Source organism: Mustelus asterias, chromosome 15 (assembly GCF_964213995.1).
Source record: "Mustelus asterias chromosome 15, sMusAst1.hap1.1, whole genome shotgun sequence".
NCBI lineage: Eukaryota > Metazoa > Chordata > Chondrichthyes > Carcharhiniformes > Triakidae > Mustelus > Mustelus asterias.
This window is the reverse complement of record NC_135815.1, coordinates 85,855,791-85,880,466: the sequence shown is the minus strand read 5'-3', so window position 1 is coordinate 85,880,466 and position 24,676 is coordinate 85,855,791. Positions and strand designations below refer to the sequence as shown.

The 24,676-nt window shown below is 44.9% G+C and overlaps 1 protein-coding gene across 9 annotated transcripts in view; it reads right to left on the bottom strand.

Moving 5' to 3' along the window:
* Nucleotides 1-24,676, bottom strand: part of LOC144504621 (pleckstrin homology domain-containing family G member 1-like) — a 201,765-nt gene that overhangs the window by 149,282 nt on the left and 27,807 nt on the right. Inside the window, exon 1 of one of the 9 annotated variants that reach the window (XM_078230262.1) lies at nucleotides 24,563-24,676. This exon is cut by the window's right edge and continues 33 nt beyond it. The exons of 5 other annotated variants lie outside the window; for them this stretch is intronic. Coding sequence is in view for 1 of the 4 variants with exons in the window: in XM_078230253.1 (XP_078086379.1) it covers nucleotides 655-742 (88 nt within the window). In the remaining 3 variants the exon portion in view is untranslated. Of the gene's footprint in view, nucleotides 1-654; nucleotides 815-24,562 lie in introns of those variants that run through there. 3 more of the 9 variants (XM_078230253.1, XM_078230261.1, XM_078230257.1) reach the window with 3 other exon arrangements.

Sequence of the window (24,676 nt, the reverse complement as noted above, 5' to 3'; positions counted from 1 at the left end):
ACAAACTAGGTTGTATCCTCTTGAGTAAAGAAGATTAAGAGACAATGTAATCGAGGTGTTCAAGGTGATGAAAGGAGTTGATTGGCCATTTCCCCCTGATGGGGGAGTCCAGGATGGTTGGCGGGGGGGGGGGGGGGACATAACATGTTGGAGTGAGGACTTCACACAAAGGGTAGGTAGGGAAAATCTAGAACTCACTCACCTGTAATGTTATGAGTTTGATCAATTGAAAATTCACACATTGAGATCAACAGATTTTTGTTGTCTGTTGAGCATATTAAGGGATATGATGCAAATTGAATGGAATTGAGGTACAATTCAGCCATGGTCTAATTGAATGGTAGAACAGGTTTGAGGGGCTGAATGGCCGACTCCAGTTCCTATGTAGAACATTGTTTTAATGGCCTTCCCTTCATCAACGGGACAAAGTCAAACAAGATTTGCCTGTTCATCCATCATGTCGCGCAGTTTGCTTCACTTTTTGCAACTTGAGCATTCCCATAACTGTTTGAACGGTCCCAGCGGGGAACGAAGTGTTTCAGCTTCATGGAGTTGTTACCAGCCTTCAAATCAGACCGGTTCAACAGCACTCCCAAAGTAACCGAAAGCACAAAGGCACTGCCACTCAGACCCTTTTGCAACAATGCACCTTACCAGCAACAGGGACGGCGCCTCGGGTATGAATCTCCTTCAGAAAATCCAGACATGTATCTGAGAAAGGAATCATTTGCTCAGCTCCCATCCGATTTCCCGCACCACATCACTCTGCCACTAATCAGGCATCGGTCAGTCAGACAATTCTCCTCTAGAATGTCTATTTCGCTTTTCTTAGTGTTAAAACATTTTAATAAGTGTAGTTTAACAAGCTTCTCTCCCTTCCCCGCCCCCTTCCTTCCTTTTCTTGGCAGCAGACGGAAACCAGATGTCCCGATATTCCCCCCCCCCCCCCCACCACCCCCTTTTCATTTCACCCAAACAAAAACTCTTGTCGATTTCTGCTCCTCTGGACGAGGCTGCGAGGAGCCCAGTTGCTGCTGCTGTTCTTGGCTGTTCACTGAGTGAAGGAACAAGCAGCAAAAGACTGGCTTGAAATGTTCCAACTGCACACCGCCCTGAACACAAAACCACCTATTCACGATCGCAGCCTCTCAGCAACTGCACATTTCAAAAGATATTGGAAACCGTATCCACACTGAAATTGTGTGTCGACTTGCACTGACCCACTGCCAGGCTCCTACACCAGCACTCACTCAACTTTTCTTTCTCAGTTTGTTCCTTTTTTGTTTCAAACTTTCTAGGACCTGTTGGGGTTTGGGGGGAGGGGGGAATCCCTTCATTCAAATACAGCTGGACCTGAAAGCATTTTTATATAACTTCAGGACAGATGCGTTGCCAAGGTGACCAGGCGCCAGATGTAAATAGGCGCAGGAACCTCTCGCCAGGAGGTGAATTTGTCAGAAGAATTAACAAAAAAACTTATTAAAAAATTCCATGGTCCGGGAAAAATGAGAAGACTGTGGAAATCACTCGGAAAGCAGTCAAATTTAGTGGAATGCATTGCAAAACAAGAATGCAAATTATCTGGGTAAACTTCCAAAGGTCTGGCATCTTTGAGAAGTATTTCATCCCTTCCCAAGTCAACATCAAGTTAAATGAGGAATAAAATGTCAATAAATAATAAGAAATAAACCAAATGACTGGTCAGTGTTTGTTGTCAGCTATCAGGTGCCACGCGAGGGAAAGAGTTCACACAGAGAAGGGGCAAAGCTAAAAAAAAACCACTGCTGCTCCCAGCCATCACCAACATTGGGCATCCATCCGGGCATGGATTTTCCACTCCCGGTGTGGCCTAGAATAGAGATGGGTGGGCTCTAAGAAAAGTACCACTGGCTGGTGTGCAGGTTCCCCTTTTATTTGTTCATGAGATATGAGCATTGCTGGCTCGAATCACAGAATCCCTACAGTGCAGAAGGAGGTCATTCGGCCCATTGAGTCTGTACCGACCACAATCCCACCCAGGCCCTATTCCCATAACCCCACACATTTACCCTGCTAATCCCCCTTGACACTAGGGTCAATTTAACATGGCCAATCAACCTAACCCGCACATCTTTGGAGTGTGGGAGGAATCCAGAGCACCCAGAGGAAACCCATGCAGACACAGGGAGAATGTGCAAACTCCACACAGACAGTGACCCGAGGCCGGAATTGAATCTGGGCCCCTGGTGCTATGAGGCAGCAGTGCTAACCACTGTGCCACCATGCCGCCCACGAGGCCAGTACTTATTGGCCATTCCTAATTGCCCTTGAGAAGGTGGTGGCAGAGGCAGGTTTACAATGAAACACACCATGCTTAGGCACAGGGCCTCAATCAGTGGGGGGAGGGGCACATTGGCACACTGGACATCCAATCAGAGGCTGATTACTCTGCATTTGCTGATAGGCTCAACAAATACAAATAAGCCTATCAGCAGCAAATGCAGAGTGAAATCAGACTCTGAAGGGTGAGTCTGAAAGAGTGGGAAAACTGGTAACGAACTGTACAACCGGTTAACTTGAGGCACATGTGCAAGACCACAAACAGAGGCAAGGAAGAGGGTGCTGAGGTTTGCAAAAGCCACGAGGAGCCGAGCAGGTGAGCAAGTTTATGCCAAGCACCAGCAGCAACGGACCCAGGCCACTAAAAGCGAGGCCCAAGGTGCCGAATCAAACCACCAGGTCTGCCACCGAACAGGCAAAGCGAGCAGGTTTACGTTGGGCATTGGCACACGCGGACCCAGGCCTGCAACAGCAACAAAAGGCACATGTGGAGCAGCGGCCCGAATCAAGCCTTCGCCATGAGGAGATGATGAGCAAGGCAGGAGGCTGCCTTGAAGACCCCAGGTGCGTGAAGTGAGTGAGATTGTTAGAATGGGAGATTGTGAGGGGTTGGGAAAGCCTCTGAGAGGATGAGGGTGGGGGGTGAAGAGTGTGAGGGTGTGGGGGGGAGGAGAGTGTGTGAGGGGGTTAGCCAGGATTGCAGACTTGCAGGAAGGGAGTGTGTGAGGGCTGGGTTGCATTATGGAGGGAGGGAGAGTTTGTGAGGGGGAAATGGGTGGGAGGAGAGTAGAGTGAGTGTTATCTGATATCCAGAATCACAACTTCAGAGTTAAAACATCAATCCAATTTTTGCAGAGCTTGAATTGAAGTTGATAAAAATGTGGGATTGACTGTGCAAATGCCTGCTCTTGCAGACACTTCATTAGCTGTCTAAACCAAGATTAGTCTCTTCAGTAATGTGAAGCAACACTGTCAATCTGGCAGTCAAAAACACTGAAAATTGAAGGTGAGGCAAGAGGACAAAGCCAGGTAAAAAGACAGTTTGTCATTTTACAAGTTCAATGTATTGAACAGTGCACGAACATTCATTTTCATCCTGAAGTATGGCTGAATTATCTGATGATTTACACTTGCTGGTTTCCAGAGATATTGCATTGCCTGAAAAAATAGAAGTGGATTCTGAAGTGACAACAGGACTACAAAGATAGTGTTGATTCTTCTCTTGAAGTGAAGGAAGAAACCTACCCTGAAGACATTGCCTCATGGCCAAAATCTGTTCCACGGGTATGATAGAATATTTTGTACTAAATAAACAAGAAAATATAGATAAGATGGAAAATTTGAGAAAAGAGTTTGAGGTTTGGGGCCAAAAGCAGGTGAGAAACCTTCATAAGTCTATTTTCTGAGGATGATGGAAATTAGAAATTGGTTGATTTTTTTTTAGAAACATATAAAGCAGTCTACTGTTATGTTTGCAAATTATTCCCTGGCCCTCGTGAAGGGAAACAAGCATTCGTCGATGGATACTGTAACAGGAGAAATGTTGGAAGAGATATTGCTGATCACGAAGCTCCCAAAATTCATATTAAAGCTATGTGTGCGTTCATTCAAAGATGTTCATTATCTGGAAGAATAGATTCTGTGTTATCGTCTCAATTTGAAAAGGAGTGTCCTTATTGGAGGAAAGTGCGACATGTGTTGCCACAGTCAAACCAGTGTCTTTGGGACTACCTCTAAGAGGATATGATGAGTCATCATTGTCAACTCAAAGAGGTAAATTTTTAGTCTGCCTACCGGGCATCTTGGCACTGCATCGAGCAGTGCCAAGGGGGTAGGGCTAGATGGGAGCGGAGCTTATTGAGGTGGGGCCTACTGGGGGCCAATTGTTGGGGGTCCCGCTGCCATTCTGCACAGGGATTGGTGACAGAGGGAGGGAAGGGTGTGATCGGGACTGGACACCCAGGTAAAGGGTGAGAGTCGAGGCTTCCAGGGGGGAGGTCAGGGTGATCGGGGCTGGCCGGGCATGGCGAGAGGGGGGACATCGGGGCTTTACCAGAAAAGTCCAGGGGCCAGCAATCAGGGGGGTGGAGAATCGGCAAAGGCAGCGATGAGGGATCACAGGGCTGACCAGCAATCGGAAGGCTGGCAATGCGGGGCCACTGCGCATGCGCCGATCTCTACTCTGATGGATCGGTGCATGCACAGTGGCCCGCTCAGCACTATGCTGCCAGTCTCTTGGGTGGGAATAGGCCCCGCCCCGTGATTTTCAGAGTGAATCATGCTAAGGCGCTCTGTGATGCAGGGCCCCATGAACTGTAAACCTGCCTCTAGGTGGTGGTGAGCTGCCTACTTGAACTGCTGCTGTCCATGTTGTGTAGATGCACCCACAGTGCTGTTAGGAAAGGAGTTCCAGGATTTTGACCCAGCAACAGTGAAGGAATGACGATATAGTTCCAAGTCAGGATGGTGTGTGGCTTGGGTGGGGGGAATTTGCAGTTGGTGATGTTGCCATGCATCGGCTGCCTTTGTCATTCCAGGTGGTAGAGGCACAGGTTCGGAAAATATTTTTAAATTTATTTTTAAAGTTATCTCATTATGCATATAGGAGTTTGACAATGTAAGATTTTCAGCTTACGGGGCATAATGTTTCAATGTCTTTTTCTGATGAGAAAGGTCCTACAGAACCTAACTATAGATTTTACATTGGTTATAATGGGAAAATTTGATTCATTTAACATTGTTTCATTTGAAGTTGCTCTTTTCAGGAATGTAAATACAACACTAAGTGAGGACTTTATGTACCATACAAGTTTTGTCTGGAAAACTAAGAGGAGATATAGAAGTCTCTAAAACTGTGAAGTAGTTCACTGGAAAGGTGTAGCAAAACTCTTTCTACTGAGCCACCACAGGTCAAATAAAGAACAGAAAACAGTGCAAGTGTGGGTCTCGCTGCCACATGGTATGAATGAAGCACAGGATATTGAGGCATTTGAGGGTGACTTGATGCATACATGGGAGAGAAGGGAATTACAGTGGGAGTATAAACACCAGCATTGACCAGCTGGGCCTAATGGCCTGTTTCTGCGCTATAGATTCAATGTAATTCTACAGTAGGAAGATGCTGCACAACTTGCAAGAACAGCTGCAAAAAAAGGCACAGCATTTTAAGTCAACACAAAAGAACCACTATCATGCTAGTTGCAGCGGCATGGTGGCACAGTGGTTAGCACTGCTGCCTCACAGCGCCAGAAGCCCGGGTTCGATTCCCAGCTTGGGTCACAGTCTGTGTGGAATCTGCACGTTCTCCCCGTGTCTGCGTGGGTTTCCTCCGGGTGCTCCGGTTTCCTCCCACACTCCAAAGGTGTGTGGGTTAGGTAGATTGGCCACGCTAAATTGCCCCTTAGTGTTGGGGGGGGGATTGTGGTCAGTGTCCCTTCATTCTAGACTTCTTAATCACTGGAACTGGCCAGTTTCTGTTTACGGTATCCCATAATTTCAGACACTTTTATCAAATGACCTCATAATCTCCTTAGTTCTAATGAAAACAGCTCCTATTTTCCAGTTTTCCTTTTATTTGGAAACATCTTGGTGAATCACTGGCTTTGTAACTTTAAGAATCGAGTATTTGTCTTGACACAAAGGTGATCTCATATCTAACTTCTTGCCACATATACCTGTAGGGACCAAATGCAGGAGTGTCCCCATTAAGCAAGCTTGCCCCAGGACTCACTGCAGAGGGCAAACCATGACTAATCCAAAGACGGGGAATGATAAAACTAACATATTAATCTTCTTTCTACTCTCTCTTGACTAAACATCGTTTTTGTATTGTGAAACCCAAAGCTCTAAAGTACTTAGTAAGACCAGTAACTTACTAAGGTTTTAAATAGATTCACCATTACATCAAAGCTTTTATATTCTATACCTATACCCAATGGGGGCAATTCTCCCCAAAAATTCGAATTCACATGAAAACTGGAGTAACTCCCACTAGTCTTTTTAATGTGATTTCCAGAATGAACCTCCCACACTCTGAGTACGGCAGAGTGCCCTAGCATGATTCACTCTGAAAACCAGGGGGTGGGGCTTATTCCAACTGAGAGGCCGGCAGCATAGCGTTGAGTGAGCCACTGCGCATGTGCTGATCTGTCAGAACGGAGATTGCCGCATAAATAGTGGCCCCACACTGCCGGCCTCCCGATCGCTGGGCAGCCCCACAACCCTATATCGCTGCCCTTGCCGACTCCCCCACCCCCCAATCACTGGTCTCCCGGGCCTCCCCGGGCAAGCCCCAATGCCCCCGCTCCCCCACCCCTGGCCAGCTCCGATCGCCCCAAAACCCCTGGCAGCCCCGCCCCCCCCCCTCAACCGGGATGGCCAGCCCCAATCAACCCCTTCACTCCCTCTGTCTATGATCCCTGTGCAGAGTGGCAGCATGATCCCCTCCCCCACCGATGCCCAGTGGGCAGTGCCAAAAAGCCTGCTGGGCATTGCCACTTTGCCCCTTGGGCAGTGTCAGGGGGCCAGGCTGGAACTGCCCATGGAGCACCCCCCCTTACCCCTGACCTTCTCGGGGGGCCTCCATGTCCTCTGTTGCCTCCAGCAGGGTCAGCTGCCTGTTCCCCATTAGCGAGGAGCAAGAGAAAACTCCGCTGGAAGGAACCACACCTGGCTGTGGGGGGAGATGCTAGCGGGCCTGGAGACCTCAGTCCTGGGCCCGCCAATGAAATGGTAATGAGAATTTCAATATTTAAGTCAGCTCCACACCGAATTCCAGTGTGGATTACTCCAAAAATCTCAGACAGAGATGCGCAGAGGCCGTGGCACCCAGTGGGTAGCCCGCTAAGTGGCCTCCGCTGATGTCTCCTGGCCCATTGAGCTGCTAGAGCAGTGCAGCAGGCTGGGAGAATCGCCCCCAATATTTCTATGTCCCAATTCTGTTCATGCTTTGTGAGCCTGAACCCTACCTCTGTTCTACCATGTCACCTATTCAAACTATAAATTTTGGTTTTTTTTTACCAAAGTGTATGGCCTCAGACTTTCTGACATTGAATTCCATTTGCCACCTTTAGGTCATTTCCACCATTTTATCAATCTTAGAATTTCTTCTGTTTCTCAGAATTATTTGATTGTTTCTTCAATTACAGTACGTCTGTAAAGTCAGACAATTTCTCCAGCCCCACCTACAATTAGTGGAAGGCTGGTTTTCCTTTTCCTTTAACCCATTGGGTGACAGAAAAGTGAGCCCATTGTGCTGGGCTTATGTGCTCACCCCAACCCAGGCTTTGAGCATTGCTTGGATCTGTCCACTTCCCCCTCCTTCCCCCCCTTCACCTGCTATCCTGCATGCTGCCAGACATGGCCACAGGACTGGGGGCACGGAGGGGGGCAGAACCACCAAGATCTGGTGCTACACTGCTGGTTGCCAGCAATGGGGCCTTCTGGCTGTTGCTGGGGAACAGAAGGCTTGGAGACCCCAAGATAATGTCTGAAGAGAAGATGAACATCTTAGTTTCTGAAATCTCCATCTTTGGGTTACTCCTGGTTTCTCTTCTACAGAGAGAACTGGGGCAAGCCTGCTTAATGGGGATACTCCTCATTTGGTCCCGACAGGTATATGTGGCAGAAAGTTAGAAATGAGATCAGTTTTTATCAGGACAAAGACTGGGAATATGTACAATGTAGGCCTCCTTAATCTCCATCTTGGGACCTCCAAGATAGGGATTTTGATAGAGTAATTCAGGAGATAGTTTCCACTGGCAGGAGGAGGGATGTTAGCCAGAAGACACAAATATCAAATCATTGGCAATATAGCCAGAGGGAAGATGAGGCAAATTTTATTTTATGCTGTAAGTTTTTGTGATCTGGAATGCTCCATCTGAAAGGGTAGCAGAAGTCTCATCAACAGTAACTTTCAAAAGGGGATTGGATGTACATCTAAAAAAATGTAAAGGGCTATAGGAAAAGAGCAAAGGTAGTGGGACTTGGAACTGCTCTTTCAAAGATCCGGCAATGGCACGATGGGCCAAATGGCCTCCTTTTAATGCGATATGATTTTAGTATCTTTTGAGCAATGATGGAAAGTGTCTTTGGAACAACCCCACCCCATGGTTTGCTCTTGAGTGTTCCCTAGGCAGAAGAAAAATGAAAGTCATCTCTCTTCTCAGTTCACACATGAAGAATGACCCTTCGAAGGGCTACCAACTAGAACTGCAAACAAGCAAGACTTCGCACCTTGACAGAGGAGGGCCAGAAGGGGGAGAAGGAAAAAGATTGGAGGGGAGGGCAGGAACTGCTTTACTCACAGATCTCCACCTAATTGACATACTTTGTTTTAAATCGTCAAAAAATCTGAGAGAGTTAAAAGAGAAGTACAACTGTTGACAAGGCCAACTGCACTTGATACCAATCGGAAGGAAATGTACACATACACCCAGCAACCAGACCAGTTTAAGGACTCTCAACCTTGACTTACGATGAGGTTGGTCAATAATTGTTAATTATTCAAAAACACAAGCTTCCCAGCCAGCCTTGAAAAAATCTTTTGTTTCCCCAGCAAGCTTCCATCCCTGAGGAAACAAAACATTGCTTCAGGAAATGTCAGTTCACAGACAGAAGAACTGATTACTCTGTCCAAAAGACACTCGAGTGTAGTGTTCCTCTTACTAACAGGAAGCCAACTGTGAAACAACACATGGAGCATTATGTACAAGTATTTCACAAACTTCCAAGACACGTAAGAGGGACTTTTCTAGGTTGAGAATCAACCATTTGTGACAGTGAATATAAACTGTTGCCCTGTCGGTGAAGAGTGATCTAAAGGCCTAGGAATTTCAGGGCATTTCCAATCGGCAATTTCATTTCTAACAATGGGGCAGAGGACAGTTTTCCAAGCTCCCAAAATCCATGATTCCAAATTCTCTTCTCCTGTGCTTCTTGGCTCACACCAAGAGCCAGCCACTGAGTCCTGAGCTCGTTTATTTGCACACATTATAGTAAGATCCAGGGGTACTGCAGTTTCTTGCTTTTTACCCCCACAAGATGGTCAAGGATAACTTATAGCAAGATATAGAAGATGCCTTCAGAGAGAATTTTCTGAGCCCAAAGGGTTGGCACTTGGTACAATATGACTATCATAGAAACCTAACTGCGAATAAGCTCTGCCACTTCTCCCTGGCCCAGCCTACATTTGACTCCAGTCCAATACTACATAATTAGCTCTTAATATACCATGTGCTGTGATGAAGGGGCAATGTCATTAGTGTCGGAGAAGTGGTGGGTGAATCAGTGTAGCAGCAAGAAAATCAAAGTGGCGGAGAGGCCAGCACATTGATTGGACCATCTCAAAGTAGAGTTGATTGGAAAAGTGCAATGTGGTCATTCCATGCAATTTGCCCTGAGGTTTGTATAGAAGATTAAGGGGTGATCCAATTGAGGTGTTTAAGATGATTGAAGTAACTAAAAGCTGATAGAGAGAACCTATTTTTCTCTGGTGGGCAGTCCTGGACAAGGCAACATCATTCCCGGCTTGGGTCACTGTCTGTGTGGAGTTTGCACATTCTCCTCATGTCTGCGTGGGTTTCCTCGGGTGCTCCGGTTTCCTCCCACAGTTCAAAGATGTGTGGGTTAGGTTGATTGGCTATGCTAAAATTGCCTCTTAGTGTCCTGAGATGCGTAGGTTAGAGGGATTAGTGGGTAAATATGTAGGGCTATGGGGGTAGGGCCTGGGTGGGATTGTGGTCGGTGCAGACTCGATGGGCCAAATGGCCTCTTTCTGCACTGTAGGGTTTCTATGATTCTATGATCTCAAAATTTGAGTCATTCTGTGATGTCAGGAATGCTCTCCCTCAAAAGGCTGCTGAGGTTAAGTATCAAATGAAAATTTCAAGACTGAAATTAATAGATTTTTTTGTGGGCAAGGCTATTAAGGATTTTGTAACCAAAATGGGTAAATTGAGTTAAGGCACAGATCAATCACGATCTAAATGAATCGTGGCACAGATTTGAGGAGCCTTTTCTTGTTCCTGCAGTCCCAGATGTCAAGGTGCGTGTGTGTAGGGACAGAACACTGTGCCATGGGCAAGAGATATGATTCATAGCTTTGTCTCCAGCTGCCAATTTCATATTGATCTCTTGGTTATTGAAACTAATGGAGCAGATCGATGGAAATAGAAATCCATTATTTTATATTGATTGGGTAATCAGATTAAAAAGAAAGAAAGATCTGCCTTAATACAGCTCCTTTCATGAATTCAGGTCATCCCAAAGTGCTTTACAGTCAACGATGTACTGTTGAAGTTCAGACACTGTTGTAATGTTGGTAATTCACAAATGTAAGTGGTAGCATGGCCCCTTCAATGGGCAATCTTTTGCAGGCCATGTGACTGGGGCATAACCAATGGAGTGTGAGCATGCAAATCTAGGCGTATTAGGAATGAGGGTGCACATTCCCAGGGCTGAAAGACTGCAGTTGGAGTCAGGACGTTGTTGGGAATTGACCTGTATAGTTGTGCTGTTAAACCCTTTGTTGTATATAGTTCTTCTCAATCAATAATTCCATTAGTTTGTCACCTGCCACATCCAGTTGCTTCAAGTTATTACAATAAGCAAGCCCCAGGAATTAGTTAATAACCAGATTATTTGTTTGTGATATTGTTTGTGAGATAAATATTGGGAAGCATAGGGGATCTTCTTCCCTGTTTTTCAGAATAAAGCCATGAGATATAACATAGGAAAATGTGAAGATATGCACTTTGGGAAGAAGAATAAAGGAGCTGAATGTTATTTAAATGGAGAAAGACTGCAGAAAGCTGCAGCACAGAGGGATTTGGGGGAGTCCTTGTGCATAAATTACAAAAAAGCAAGCATGCAAGTTAATAGGGAAAGGGTAATAGGGAAAGCAAATGGAATGTTGGCCTTTATTTCAAAGGGAAGAGTATAAAAATATGGAAGTCCTGCTAAAACTATGTAAGGCACCAGGTAGACCACACCTGAAATACTGTGAACAGTTTGGTCCCCTTAACTAAGGAAAGAGATATTGGCATTGGAGGCAGTCCAGAGAAGATTGACTAGGTTGATCCCATGTATCGAGGGATTTTCTTATGAGGAGAGGTTGAGTAGGTTGGGTCTGAAGTCATTGGAGTTTAGAAGAATGAGAGACGACTGTATTAAGACACATAGGATTCTCAGGGGGTTTGACAGTGTAGATGAGAGGTTATTTCCCCTTGTGGGAAAGTCTAGGACCAGAGGGCATAATCTTGGAGTAAGGGGGTCACCCATTTACGACAGAGATGAGGAGGAATTTCTTCTCTCAGAAGGTAGTAAATCTGTGGAATTCTTTACCAGGCTGTGGAGACCGGATCGTTAAGTATATTCAAGGCTGAGATAGACAAGATTTTTAATCAGTAAGGGAATCGAGGTTTCTGGGGATAAGGTGGGAAAGTTGAGTTGAGGATTACCATATCAGATCAGTCATGATCTCACTGAATTGTGGAGCAGATTTGATGGACCGAAAAGTCTACTTCTGCTCCCATATCTGATGGTTATTGTTTTATGTTTATCTGAGAGAGTCGACCTGGCCTTGGTTTAAATCTCTTCCAAAAGGCAGTGGAGCATTCCATTGGAGCATCAGCCTGGGTTTAGTGTTCAGTTTGCTGGAATGGAACTTGAATCCATGAATGTCCCAGCAGCTGACAACCTCACCATCACTTATTCCTAGAGAGATAAATAACATTCTGAATAAAAAAACCTACTTTGTTCCCTGGACAGGATTAACTAATAGGTACAGGAGGTCTACAAAATATTGAGGGTACAGGATTGTTCCAGAATCTCCATGTGCAGTAAATTATTTCCTCTTATTGCCATGTGCTTCATCTTGTGCACGTTAGCAAGTGGCACAGTGGTTAGCACTGCTGCCTCATAGCGCCAGGGACTCTGGTTCGAGTCTCGGTTTGGTCACTGTATGGAGTTTGCACATTCTCCTCGTGTCTGCGTGGGTTTCCTCTGGGTGCTCTGGTTTCCTCCCACAGTCCGAAAGATGTGCTGGTTAGGAGCATTGGCTATGCTAAATTCTCCCTCAGTGTACCTGATCAGATGCCAGAGTGTGGCAACTAGGGGATTTTCACAGTAACTTCACTGCAGTGTTAATGTAAGCCTACTTGTGACTAATAAATAAACTTAAAACAAGCTGCTCAGCAATTTCCAGTCTTTGGCTCCACTGCCCAGATGCCCATGGGACATGATTCCTATTCTTTGATTCCCATGTGATTGCCAGTCCTTTCTACTAGACCAGCTCTTTGTCGTTCCTAGTACTTTTCTCTCAATCCCATTTATATTTGATTTGATTTATTATTGTCACATATATTGGAATACAGTGAAAAGTATTGTTTCTTGCATGCTATACAGACAAAAACATACCATTCATGGAGTACATTGGGGAGAAGGAAAGGAGAGGGTGCAGAATATAATGTTACAGTCACAGATTGGGTGTAGCGAAAGATCAGCTTAATGTATGATAGATCCATTCAAAAGTCTGATGGCAGCAGGGAAGAAGCTGTTCCTGAGTCAGTTGGTTGGTGATCTCGGACTTTTGTATCTTTTTCCTGACAGAAGAAGGTGGAAGAGAGAATGTCCGGGGTGCATGGGGTCCTTGATTGTGCTAGCTGCTTTTCCGAAGCAGCGGAAGCATAACAATTCAATGGATGGGAGGCTGGTTTGCCTTATGGTCTGGGCTACTTTCACAACCCTTTGTAGTTTTTGCGGTCTTGGTAGAAGGCAGGAACCATATGCAGCTGTGATACATAGAAAGGATGCTTTCTATGTTACATCTGTAAAAATTGGTGAAAGTCGTAAATTTCCTTAGCTTCCTGAGGACGTAGAGGTGTTGCACCCATTACACCCACCCACTTCAGCAAAAACAGTACCCTGCATTTATATAGTCAGATATCCCAAGCGATATCAGAGACAAAATTGGACACCCAGCTGTGTGAGAAGATATTAGGATGGGTGATAAAGTTTAGAGGTTGGTTTTAGGGAGTGACTTAAAGGAAGCTAGAGAGATAGAGAGGTGTGTGAAGGACATCCCAGAGCTTAGGGCAGCTCAAGGCACGGCCACCAATCATGGAGTGATGAAAATCAGAGATCTTGACAAGTCATAAGGCAGGAGAAAGTTACAGAAATTGGAATTGCGAGACCACAGAGGAACTTGAAAGCAAGGATATGAATTTTAAAATCAAGGCATTTCCAGCCAAAGAGCAAATCTAGGTCATGTGTGAGATTTGAATTGAATTTGTTTCTGACTAATTCTGGCTGACAGACTAATTGAGTGAAATGGAAGCAAGGTTGGGTGGATGTGATCAGTAAGTAATTTTAACCACATCCCAATTGCCTGGAATAGGGCAACTCGAAACCACAAACAACCAGTGCTAGCCCTGAAACTCTGACAAGATTCTACCAGCGTCCCGCCAAATCAGGAGGCAACAAGAACACTCCACAAAGTCCATGCCTGGTGCACTTTACCGTGAAAATGTTCACCAGAGATATAACACAACTGCACTGAAAGTTAATGGTTTTCGAAATACAGATGTAGGATCTGAAGCTGAACTCCCCCCTACCCCGCCCCCCAGCAGGGGAATATGCCTCCGCTGAAATCAGCTCCTCGTAGCAGCCTGTCAGATTTTGCTTAATAATGTCCAAGGAGGCCCCCTTTGGCTGTGTCTCCAATAACAGCAATATGTTTAGCTTACACTTGCCCATCACTGCTTAGACACGCACCATGTCTGCTGTGCCCAGCTCGCACGGATGTATTGTTCTTCCTAAGTTAATAGCTCAGAGTACAATAGTTGCCAAAGTAAAAAGCAACAATTAAGTTCGAGCAAATGCTCAATGAATTCATCCTGACTGAAACAAAGTCCAATTTTCAGGCAGCTTGCTGACTGGTGTAGCTGGGGAAATGATGCATGAGTTAACCAGTGAACAATCCCACTACAAGCTACCGGATGATAGATTCACTGTCAACAGGGTCGGGAATGAAACTTCAGGAAAAGGTTAAGTCGAACCACAAGGCTCTTGAAATGAAAACCAAAGAGGATATTTTTTAGCTGAAGTTCTTAAAGCAGATCTGTTCACAGCTGAAGGTTTCACATTCGAGCAGTTTAAAGAGCAGTAGACATAAAAGTGACAGATGTAATATATTTGCTCTTCTCCGGGGGTTCGAATCTAATTGCAGTTGAGATTAAAATTCCCATCCTCATGTTTAAATCACTCCACATAACATCCCCTACCGTACAACTCTCCAAGTTCTCTACATTCCAACTCTATGTATCCTTGATTCCCTTTGTCCCACCATTGGCTGTCGGCCACCGAAGCTCTAAGCTCTCAAGTTTCCTTCTTGAACTTTTCTGCCTCTCTCTCTTCCTTCAAGACTTTTCTCAAAACACACCTCTTCAACTAAATTCTTGTTCCCTCCTCTGACATCTCCTTCTTTGCGTCAATGTTTGACTCTTATTGCTCCTGTAAAGAGTCTTGCAACATTTTTCTATGCACTATATAAATGCAAGTTATTGTTTAATTCCATCCAGGACTTGATGTCTACTTTGTTGTTATTAAATTTTACCAAAGACTACCAACAGATGCATTTATTTTTGAGATGACCATTTAAAAAAATATTGCTTTTGGACTCCGAGGAAGACTATGTTGCTGCCTCCATAACATTCTGATTCTCCTCCCCAGAACTCATCTTCTCTAGATTATCAATCCAGACCTCTGGATATAAGACCACTGCATTACGATGCCCGGTTTGTAGATACTGCAAGTACTGTGTTAGCCTCCACAAAACTGAAGCTTCCAAGTTCACCCTCCATTCTAACCGGACAATAGTATATTTGTAACCCCCACACACAGAGAGCCCAATTTTACCATCAGGCTGCGCCCATTTTCGGGTGTGAAAACTTGGATGTGAGGCGAGTAGCGCGATCCGCGCCTGCCTGTGCCAGTTCCCCCTTTACCAAGGCCTGAAAATGGCCGCGATCAGGACCGCATCTGAAACAGGCACGACAGACATTTAAATGTATTTGCATGCATTTAAATTGGGCTGCACGCCCAACCTTACCAGCACTTCCCACTTTGCCACGGCATTTGTCCATCCAGAATCGGCACAAAACAGACATGCTCCACAAAAATCCAATTCGGGCACTCCAGTTACCGCTGCCACTCTGCCTGAGATCAGTGAGGGGGAAGGGAGGTCCGCTGCCACTCTGCCTGAGATTGGTGGGGGGGGGGCCCACGATTGGTCTGGGTGGTGGAGCGGCGGGGGGGATAAGGGGGTCAGTAATGTTGTGGGGGTGGGGCAATGTCTGTGGGGGCCAGGGGGGCATTATCTGGCCCGGGAGCGATGTGGCAGGGGAGCTGCATTCTATCTTTTTTTTTCTGTGCACGCACAGTTGGAGGCGCCAATCACAGCTGCAGGATCTGGGGCATGTTAAGTCCCGCCCAACGGCTTGGGCAGCACAATTCGGAATTGCTGATATTTTTTCAGGCAGAATGCATATGGGGGCGCGCCTGAGAACAGGTCTAAAAGTCGGATCTGAAACACTCCCAGTTTCAAGTCCACCCAGCACTTAGAATCAAAATGGTAAAATAGGGCCCAGAGTCAGTGGTTTATGGTTTGGCGATCATTCTTTCCATCTCTCTTCATGTAGCACCCTCATTGTGTGAGGGCTGCTGGTCGTGGTTTATGCCCTGATATCACTATGGAGCAAGATAGGGATGTCAGCCTCAAGAATACTTCAGCCTGTGCAGTGCTTGAACCCAATGCTTAGTTTTAATTAGCACCAAACTAAAGACAACTGAACTACCTGCAACCCCAGCGACCATTATCTTTCTACATCTCTGATTATGCACCTTGAAACATCACAGCAATCAGATGGAGAGGTGGAATAGAGTCATAGAGGTTTACAGCATGGAAACAGGCCCTTCGGCCCAACTTATCCATGCCGCCCTTTTTTTTAAACCCCGAAGCGAGTCCCAATTATCCGCATTTGGCTCATATCCCTCTATACTCATCTTACCCATTGATGCGCGATTGATTCACACGGGAGGCTAGAACGTACCCGGGAATAAAGGCTTTTATTCACAACAAATAGGAGCACACTACTCAACAATATTATCCCAGACTAAAGACTACTAGGAAGTAGCAGTGACCTTTCTACTCCTGTAAGAAGGCGGAGTCCTGGGCGGAGCCGAACGGAGGGTACCACATAAACAGTAATAACAGGTGGAACACCCAAACCCTAACCCCAACAGTAACGAGAGTAACTTATGTACAAGTACCCATAGTGGTAACCAACTATGGTTCACCACACCCATGTAACTGTCTAAGTGCTTTTTAAGAGACCAAATTGTACCCACCTCTACTACTACCTCTTGTTCCAGACACTCACCACCCTCTGCGTGAAAAAATTGCCCCTCTGGATCCTTTTGCATCTTTCCCCTCTCATCTTAAACCTGTGCCCTCTAGTTTTAGACTCCAATATTAGCTCTATTTCTATTATCATCCTTCTCCACCTATGTCTCTTTCTTCAGGATGCTCCTAAAAACCCAAAATTTTGAAGATTTATCTTTTTCCTTGGCTCAAGCCAGTTATTTTGCTTAAGTTCCTGAGATGTACTTCAGAATGTTTTATAAGGTTAAAGGGGCTAACCAAATATAATTTGTTGTTGTTAATTTCCCAGATCCTTTAGCTGCTCATAAACGCCTTTCCAAACGGCTCTGGGGAATGTGCATTTCTCTTGTGATGTCAGTCAGAAATCAGGTAGCCAGGAGATTAGGGGATTGTCATTTCAAACAGGATGTGCCCAGCTCCTCACCAACTTGGATATGAGCATCACAGATCAATAAATCTCAGATTCATACGTACTGGCACGACTGCCTGTACGGAAGATCAGCATGACTCTGTCTCACCAAAGATGAGCCATAGATAAAAGCAAATTACTGCCAATGCTGGAATCTGAAACCAAAAGAGAAAATGCTGGAAAATCTCAGCAGGTCTGGCAGCATCTGTAAGGAGAGAACAGAGCTGACTTTTTGAGTCCAGATGACCCTTTGTCAAAGCTGAGCCATAGATGAATGGTGGCATTTCAGAACAGAATAAAATTTCCCTCTACCTGAAGATGGAAGTTGATGTCCAATGATGAGCAGCTGCTTATTTGTGCATTCTGAAGACTGTGTAATTGCAAGATAAAGGGTTGAAAACCAAAGCAAGCTTTGCTCTAAAGCAGGGGGAATCTGTTTTATGCTCCAAATGGAAACCGTGCCCATTCAGCTGCAATTGATTTCCTGCATGGCTGTTTCAACAGGCCAGGAAGGCTTAGAGCATCTGTGAGACCAGGAGGCAGTGCCTGATGCTTGTTCCTACGCCAGAATAAACATAAGCATCTCAGAGCTTCCAATCAGCACGGTAAATCAAATGGCTGCTTAGGCTTGCTTACATTTTTGAAACATCCCCATCTGCCTTATCAGCTTTGGTGGCAGACGTGACAAATAATGTATTTATAGCTCACCTACTCACTCGAGGCATTTCCGTGCTGGTCCATGTAAAATCTTTGCATCAGCCCCTAAAATGAGGACACAATCAATTCTATTTCAATAGCAGCCATGACGCAGAGGTTGAAATCTTGCCTCTGAGTCAGAAGTTGTGGGTTGAAGCCCTGCTCTTGAAACTGGCACACACAAGATCTGGGCTGGCACTCACAGTGAAGTGCCAAGGGAGTGCTGCACTGCCAGAGGCACCATCTTTTAGGTGAGATGATAAACCAAAGCTCTATCTACCCCCAAAGATTCCATGGTATTATTTTCAACAGGAACAGACTCCCCAGTGTTTTGGCTGAGCAAAATCATTAAAACAAAATCTGTGCAAATTGACAGCTGCATTTCTAACATTACAACAGTGGCTACACTTCAAAAAGTACTTCATATAATTGCAAGTCTTTCTTTTCTTTGTTTCATGAGTCTAGTAAGAAAACACATTTAAAGATTTATGTTTTCTTTTGGTGTCAAATTATCACAAATGATAGGTGGACGCTGAACTTAATCTGTCTGAACAGCACCGAAGAGTTTCCCAGGTCAGGAGCATTTTGTTTTGTGTCTGCGGACTCAAACTGCAAATTCCTAAACAGCTATGTAAGAACTCGCTCAGGATCCTAGCCTCAGATGCCTACAGGGGATTCTGGTGATTAGCTACGACATACTTAATTCATACGGCTGTGGATTACGTGAAGTCGTGTCAATCCTTCTATTTCACAATAGAATATAATCAGAGTTTTTTTAAAATTTAGAACTTGGTAATACTTGGAACCACAGATGTGCTTTCAATGCATTCAGCCCTATACCCAGTGACTTTCATTAGCTGAGGGGAGAGAGAAACTGCCTCTGGATGGTTTTCAAAAATGCACTAAGAAAGAAGCCAGCTCTCGAATGGGCTCCCCTGTGTGTCTGTGTCGGCTGCACAGATTTACCATTCTGGAAGCAGATGTCAAACATCAAAATAAATGTCAGTGCTTCTAGACGCATCGCACAAGTTCAGTTTCTATTCATCAATGTCAACCATGGACCTTACAGCAGGTAAATCTTTATTTAAAGGACTCCAGTTCTCTCCTACCAGCAGACTGAAGCTTAACACTCCAACAGCATCATTAGATTGTACCTAAATTGTAATTACCCTCCTCACTAACTGTAGCACTAAATGAAAACTAGCAGGGACCAATAAAACATTTGTGGTAAAATTAGTATCACGCAATAGCTAGTTTTGTGGCAGTTGTTTTTGCCATCCTATTCTTCTCATTCCATCCCCACCCTATTCCTTTCAACCCTCTCACATCATTCCCATCTCATGCTCCATCACATCCCTTCTTTCTATTCTATCCCGAACCCGGATTCCATCCCTCTCATCTTCCATTCCACAACTCCCAAGCAGTCCCAATCACCTTCCATCCAAAGCCATCCTTTCTCCCTCCCCTTCTTCCTATGTTTACTCCACCCCTCCCACTCATTTTTCCCCCCACCCTCCCTCCCCCCTCCTCAACCAAATGCTGTCCATCCCCTTTCCGTACCCAATCCCCCACCCCCCAAGTCACCCCACCTTCACTTCCCCCACCGTCATCCATTACTCTCCCCCCCCTCCCATGCCATTATCATTCCACTCCCCCATGCCAGTCTCCCTCCTGCTGTTCCTGTGTTTATTGCCGAAAGAGAAGTAAAGAAGTAAAGAAGGAAGGAAGTAAAGAAGGAAAAGAAAAGAAGGAAAGCAAAGAAGCAAAGCAAGAATGGAAAGAAGGCTAGAAAAAGACAGGAAACAGAACAACCTTAGGATTTCCCAAAATGTTTTGAAGGCAATGAAATTACTTTTGAAGTGTAGTCACTGCTGCAGGAAGGATAGCAATTTGCACACAGCAAACTCCCACAAACAGCAATGTGATAAATGATGAGATCAGCTGTTCTAGCGAAGTTGACTGATGGATAAATATTCGCTATGACATTAGAGACAGCACTGTACTCTTGTCAATATACTGCCATGTGATTCTTTACATCCATCTGAGATCCTAAAGGTCTCATCTTAAAGACGATGCTGACAATGCAGCATTCCCTCCGTACTGTATGGAAACATCAGCCTGGATTATATGCTCAGAGCTGTGGAGTGGGACTTGAACCCATGGCCAGCCGACTCAGAGGCGAGCATGCTATTCACAGAGGGAAAGTTCTTAGAAACAAAATGTGGAAGAAAAGCTCTTATTCTACAATCAAATTACATGATGCATATTGCACACACCTTTGTCACAACTTTCCCATCCATCTTTGTTACGCAATCCTATTATAAAAAAACAATGACATTGCAATCTGCTGTTGTTGTTTTAAAAGTAATGCTTCAGCCGTTGAATTTACTTTAACACAGTTTTTTATGCTCAGTAGACAAAATGTATCATTGGCATTTGAAATAACAATGACAATTACAACAACCTGCTTTTATATAGCACATTTAATGTAGTGAGACATCCCAGGCACTTCTCAGAGGCATTATCAGACAAAGTCTAATACTGAGCCACATAAGGAAATGATCGGCCAGGTAGCCAAAAGCTTTGTCAAAGACGCAAAGGTTTAAAAAGGGTCTTAAACAAAAAAAGAGATCAGAAAGAAGTGGTAAACCACTGTTATGTCCTGATAACCACTGTTATGTTCTGATGACTTGTTACACCCCTACCGGTGCTGCCTGAGGCTCCTCCCCTGTTCACTGGGGTATAAAGGTGGCTGCTCCTCCCCTTCGCCTCATTCTGGTCCGGTCCCTCGGTTAGAGTTTTACTGTAGAGTTAGTTCCCTTTTATAGTTAATAAAAGCCTATTATTCCAGATTCCGTCTCTGGGTGTTGATAGTGCATCAAAAGGGATTCAACAATTTCGGTCAGAGACATCTAAATGCATGGCTGCCAGTGGTGGAGCAAAGAATATGGATGTTGTACAAGTGAGCAAAAACAAGAGTGTAGAGTTCTAGGGGGTGGTTTTAGGGCTGGAAGAGGTTTCAGAGATAGGGAGGGGGTGAGGTTTTAAAGGGATTTGAATATGAGGCTGAGAATTTTATCAGCAAGGCATTGCTAGATTGCGAACAAATGTAGCTCAGCAAACACAAGGTTAACAGCTTAACATGACTTGGTATGAGGTAGGAAAACCAAATATTGTACATCATAGAAATTGACTGGTTCTTAACCCCCAGAGACCCAGGTCTGAAAGCAGGCATGTGGTGGAGTAAGATTCTCAGGTGCTGCTAACAGCAATCGATTCAGATCACATCTAAATCACAGTGATGGTGGTAGGTCATTAACATATTTGTCTGGTTTTTATATTGCGGGATGACCAACACCATTGCTGTAGATTAACTTTATTACTAACATTTTCAGAACATGACCACACAACTGCAAGGCATCTACAGCCTTTTTACAATCTTCCCTAACATGTGCTATGTGACCTTCAACCCCAGGTCAGGTGATCCCCATTAAATACAGTATGCACCGTATTTTATCTAATACTAGAGTCCACTACCACAATCATCCTATTATCATGACAGTATTCAGGCTCCATTCCCATTAAAACATTTCAGGGATACCTATCCCATTCCACTAACATCTGTCCAAGCAGTATTAATATGCCTTTTTGCTTTTTAAATGATCTGCTTCCAAGGGAACCAACATCTCTATTAACAAAGGCAATTAGATATGGATTACTTTAGTCTTGCTTATTTTCAGGCACCCATGCCCTTTCTCAGCTAGTGAAAGTTCTGTTGGACTGAATGGGAGCATAAGTATGGAAGTTCCTGAGGTAGGCCAAGACCCCTCCTGCACACTTCTCCCTCTGACCACCCCACCCTGTAAATGATGGAAGCAGGCCAAGAAGACAAACTCAATCCCTTCAAGACTAGATTTGGACAGGAGCACAAGTTATATGGGGTGGAAACCGGAGGCTCTGCGTCTACTTCAAATTACAGGAACAAAGGACTTAGGACCATGAGTAGGCCCTTTGGCCCTGTTCCACCATTCAATAAGATCATAGCTGATCTGGTTGCGGTCTTAACTCCATTTTCCTGTTACCACCCTCCAAAAGAAATCAGCCCCACAAAATTAAAATAGGTAATTTTGTCATTTTCCATCCTCCCTCCTTTCACTGGAGTTTCACTCACCTTGAACTGAATGGGCAGAATTTTACAGCCCCTCCCGCCGGGAGGATTTTCCAGTCCCACCAGAATCAATGGAATTTGGAATGGCTCGCCTCACTTTCTGGCCCCACCCCCACTGCAACAGGGCTGTAAAATTCCACCCAGTATTACCAATTAATGCCAGGTGTCACCTTGGCGCAGTTGGTTCCGACTCATCTCTGAGTCAGACGATTGAGAGTTCAGGGTCAGTTGATAGAATCACTTGTAAGGCTGTGAATCCATAGGTTTTGAAACTGAACGGATAAATTGCTGCCTCTTAGTCAGAAGGTTATGGGTTCAAGCCCCACTCTAGAAACTTGGGCAGATAATCTAATATTCCAGTACAGTACGGAGAGCTGTAAAATGAGCGAACTAAGGCCCTGTCCTCCTCGCAGGTGAATTGAAAGATCCTATGGCTCTATTTGAAGATGTGTAGAGGAGTTCTTCCTGCCTGGTAAATATTTATCCCACAACCAATATCACTCAAACAGACTAACTGGCCTCATCTACTGTTTGTGGGTCTTGTTTGTGCTGCACTCACTACATTAACTATAATGACTTCAATTTAAAAATACTTCACCAGCTGTGAAACTCTGTGGTGTCCCAAGGGCACAAAAAAGCTGCATCGAAATACAAAGTTATTTCTTCCATGAGAATGGACGCAGTGTTGTAACTTTGATGCCGATTGTGAAGCTAGAGTTGTCTGCCAACTAACTAAGCAATGTGATAAGGTAGGCCATGGCTTCCTTTGAGCTGAAATCAGGAGAGTTCTCCATTTTCACTCTGACAGGAATAGTCTTCCAAATGGGATAGTCTGAGCAAGGTCAGGCAGGTGTCATTTACAAGGCTAAAGGTTTTAACCCTTCATCGATTACCTGTCTGGCAGGCTGACCAACAACCAGTCCCAACAGTCGCAAGTTCATCCAGGCAGCACAGTGGTTAGCGCTGCTGCCTCACAGCGCCAGGGACCCGGGTTCAATTCCAACCTTGGATGACTGTCTGTGTGGGTTTCCTCTGGGTGCTTTGGTTTCCTCCCACAGTCCAAAGATGTGCAGATTAGACGGATTAGCCATGCAAAATTGTCCCTTTGTGTCCAAAGATGCATTGTTTAGGTGGATTAGCCATGGTAAATGCACATGGTTATGGGGATAGGGCAGGAGGGTCGGGCTGGGTAAGATCTCTTTCGAAGAGATGGTGCAGATTCGAAGGGCAGAATGGCCTCCTTCTGCACGATAGGGATTTTATGGTTCTATGGGGTGCTACAGCCTTGTGACTTTTCTAAGCAAGAGTCAAGCACTCTAGATCAATCAGGAGTAGAGTTGCTAACCGGCTAATATTGCCTTGAACTCCATGAATCAAAAATTAATCTCCAGGACACTGCAGCAAGTAAAATAATTGTACTTTTTAAGGAAATGTTTCTGAACACATTTGTTTATTAGTTATAAAAACACTGCAGATGGGAAAACAAAGGCTGGAATTCTCCGGCCGTTCATGCTGGTGGGATTCTCTGGCACAACTGGCAGCCAACCCCCGCCCGCATGGGGTGGCGTTAGTGGGAATTCCCATTGACAGCGGCGGGACAAGAGAATCTTGCTGTGAGCAAACAACATGCTGCCTCCCGCTGGCGGGAAACACGCGACTGGGAGGCCAGAGGATCCCGGCCAACCTGTTTGACTAAAAGTCCAAGAAGCACCTAACCAGGTAATGATAAAGTTTATTTGCTTTCCAATTAGCCTGGGAAAGCATGGAACTGCGAGAATGAACTTGTGCTGTGACCACTGGCAGGAGCGTGGTGGTAAGATACTTGGTGACAGGAGGTCAAGCATTGACATCTCCAGGAATATGTCCGACTAGAGTTAGCAACCAGATGAGGATGAAATCATTGAAGACGAAATCCTAATCTCCAAATTAGAAAGCATCACAAGGAAAGTCTTTTTTTTTCAATACATTTTTCTCAATAGAAAAACAATCGGCTGGAATTTTAACCGTGGGCCACCATTCCTGATGGTGAAACGGGAAGTGGGTGCCAATTCCGCTCTCCTGCTTTTTGTTGGTTTCCAAACGATTCTTATTAAAATTTAAAGTGCCGGCGGCGTGCATGCAAAAGGAGAAACTTCAGTCGTAATACCTGCCATCAGCTGACAATGCGGCCGGTATGGGTGGGCTACAAAGGAGCTTCCTGACAAACAGGAAGGCTCTTCATCACGGTTACAATTTTCCTGCCCAACTCCATTGCCATAAGACTTGAGAGCACCAAAGTGGCACGGGTGAATTTTAATTTTAAATTTCACTTTAAATATTTCACATTACATTGGTTTCAATTTATTCATGTGTGCATCATTGTTATTTGCTAACTGTACTGGCATGCCATTTGGTCAGCACTCACTGATGGTTATAGGGAAATTTCTTTATTGTGGAGGAAACGATGATGTATTTGGTAGGTTCCTACTTGTAACATATTTGCATTCCATTAATACGTATTAGCATAAAACTTTTTTAAATGATGTCCTACCTTCAAGATAAAGTCAGCAGTGCACAAGAATCTTGTGGCACCCAGTTCATGTTTATTCAAAGGTGGAATGTAACAGTTGGCTTTGAGAGTTGTGTCTGAGGTTAGTGGTTTTCC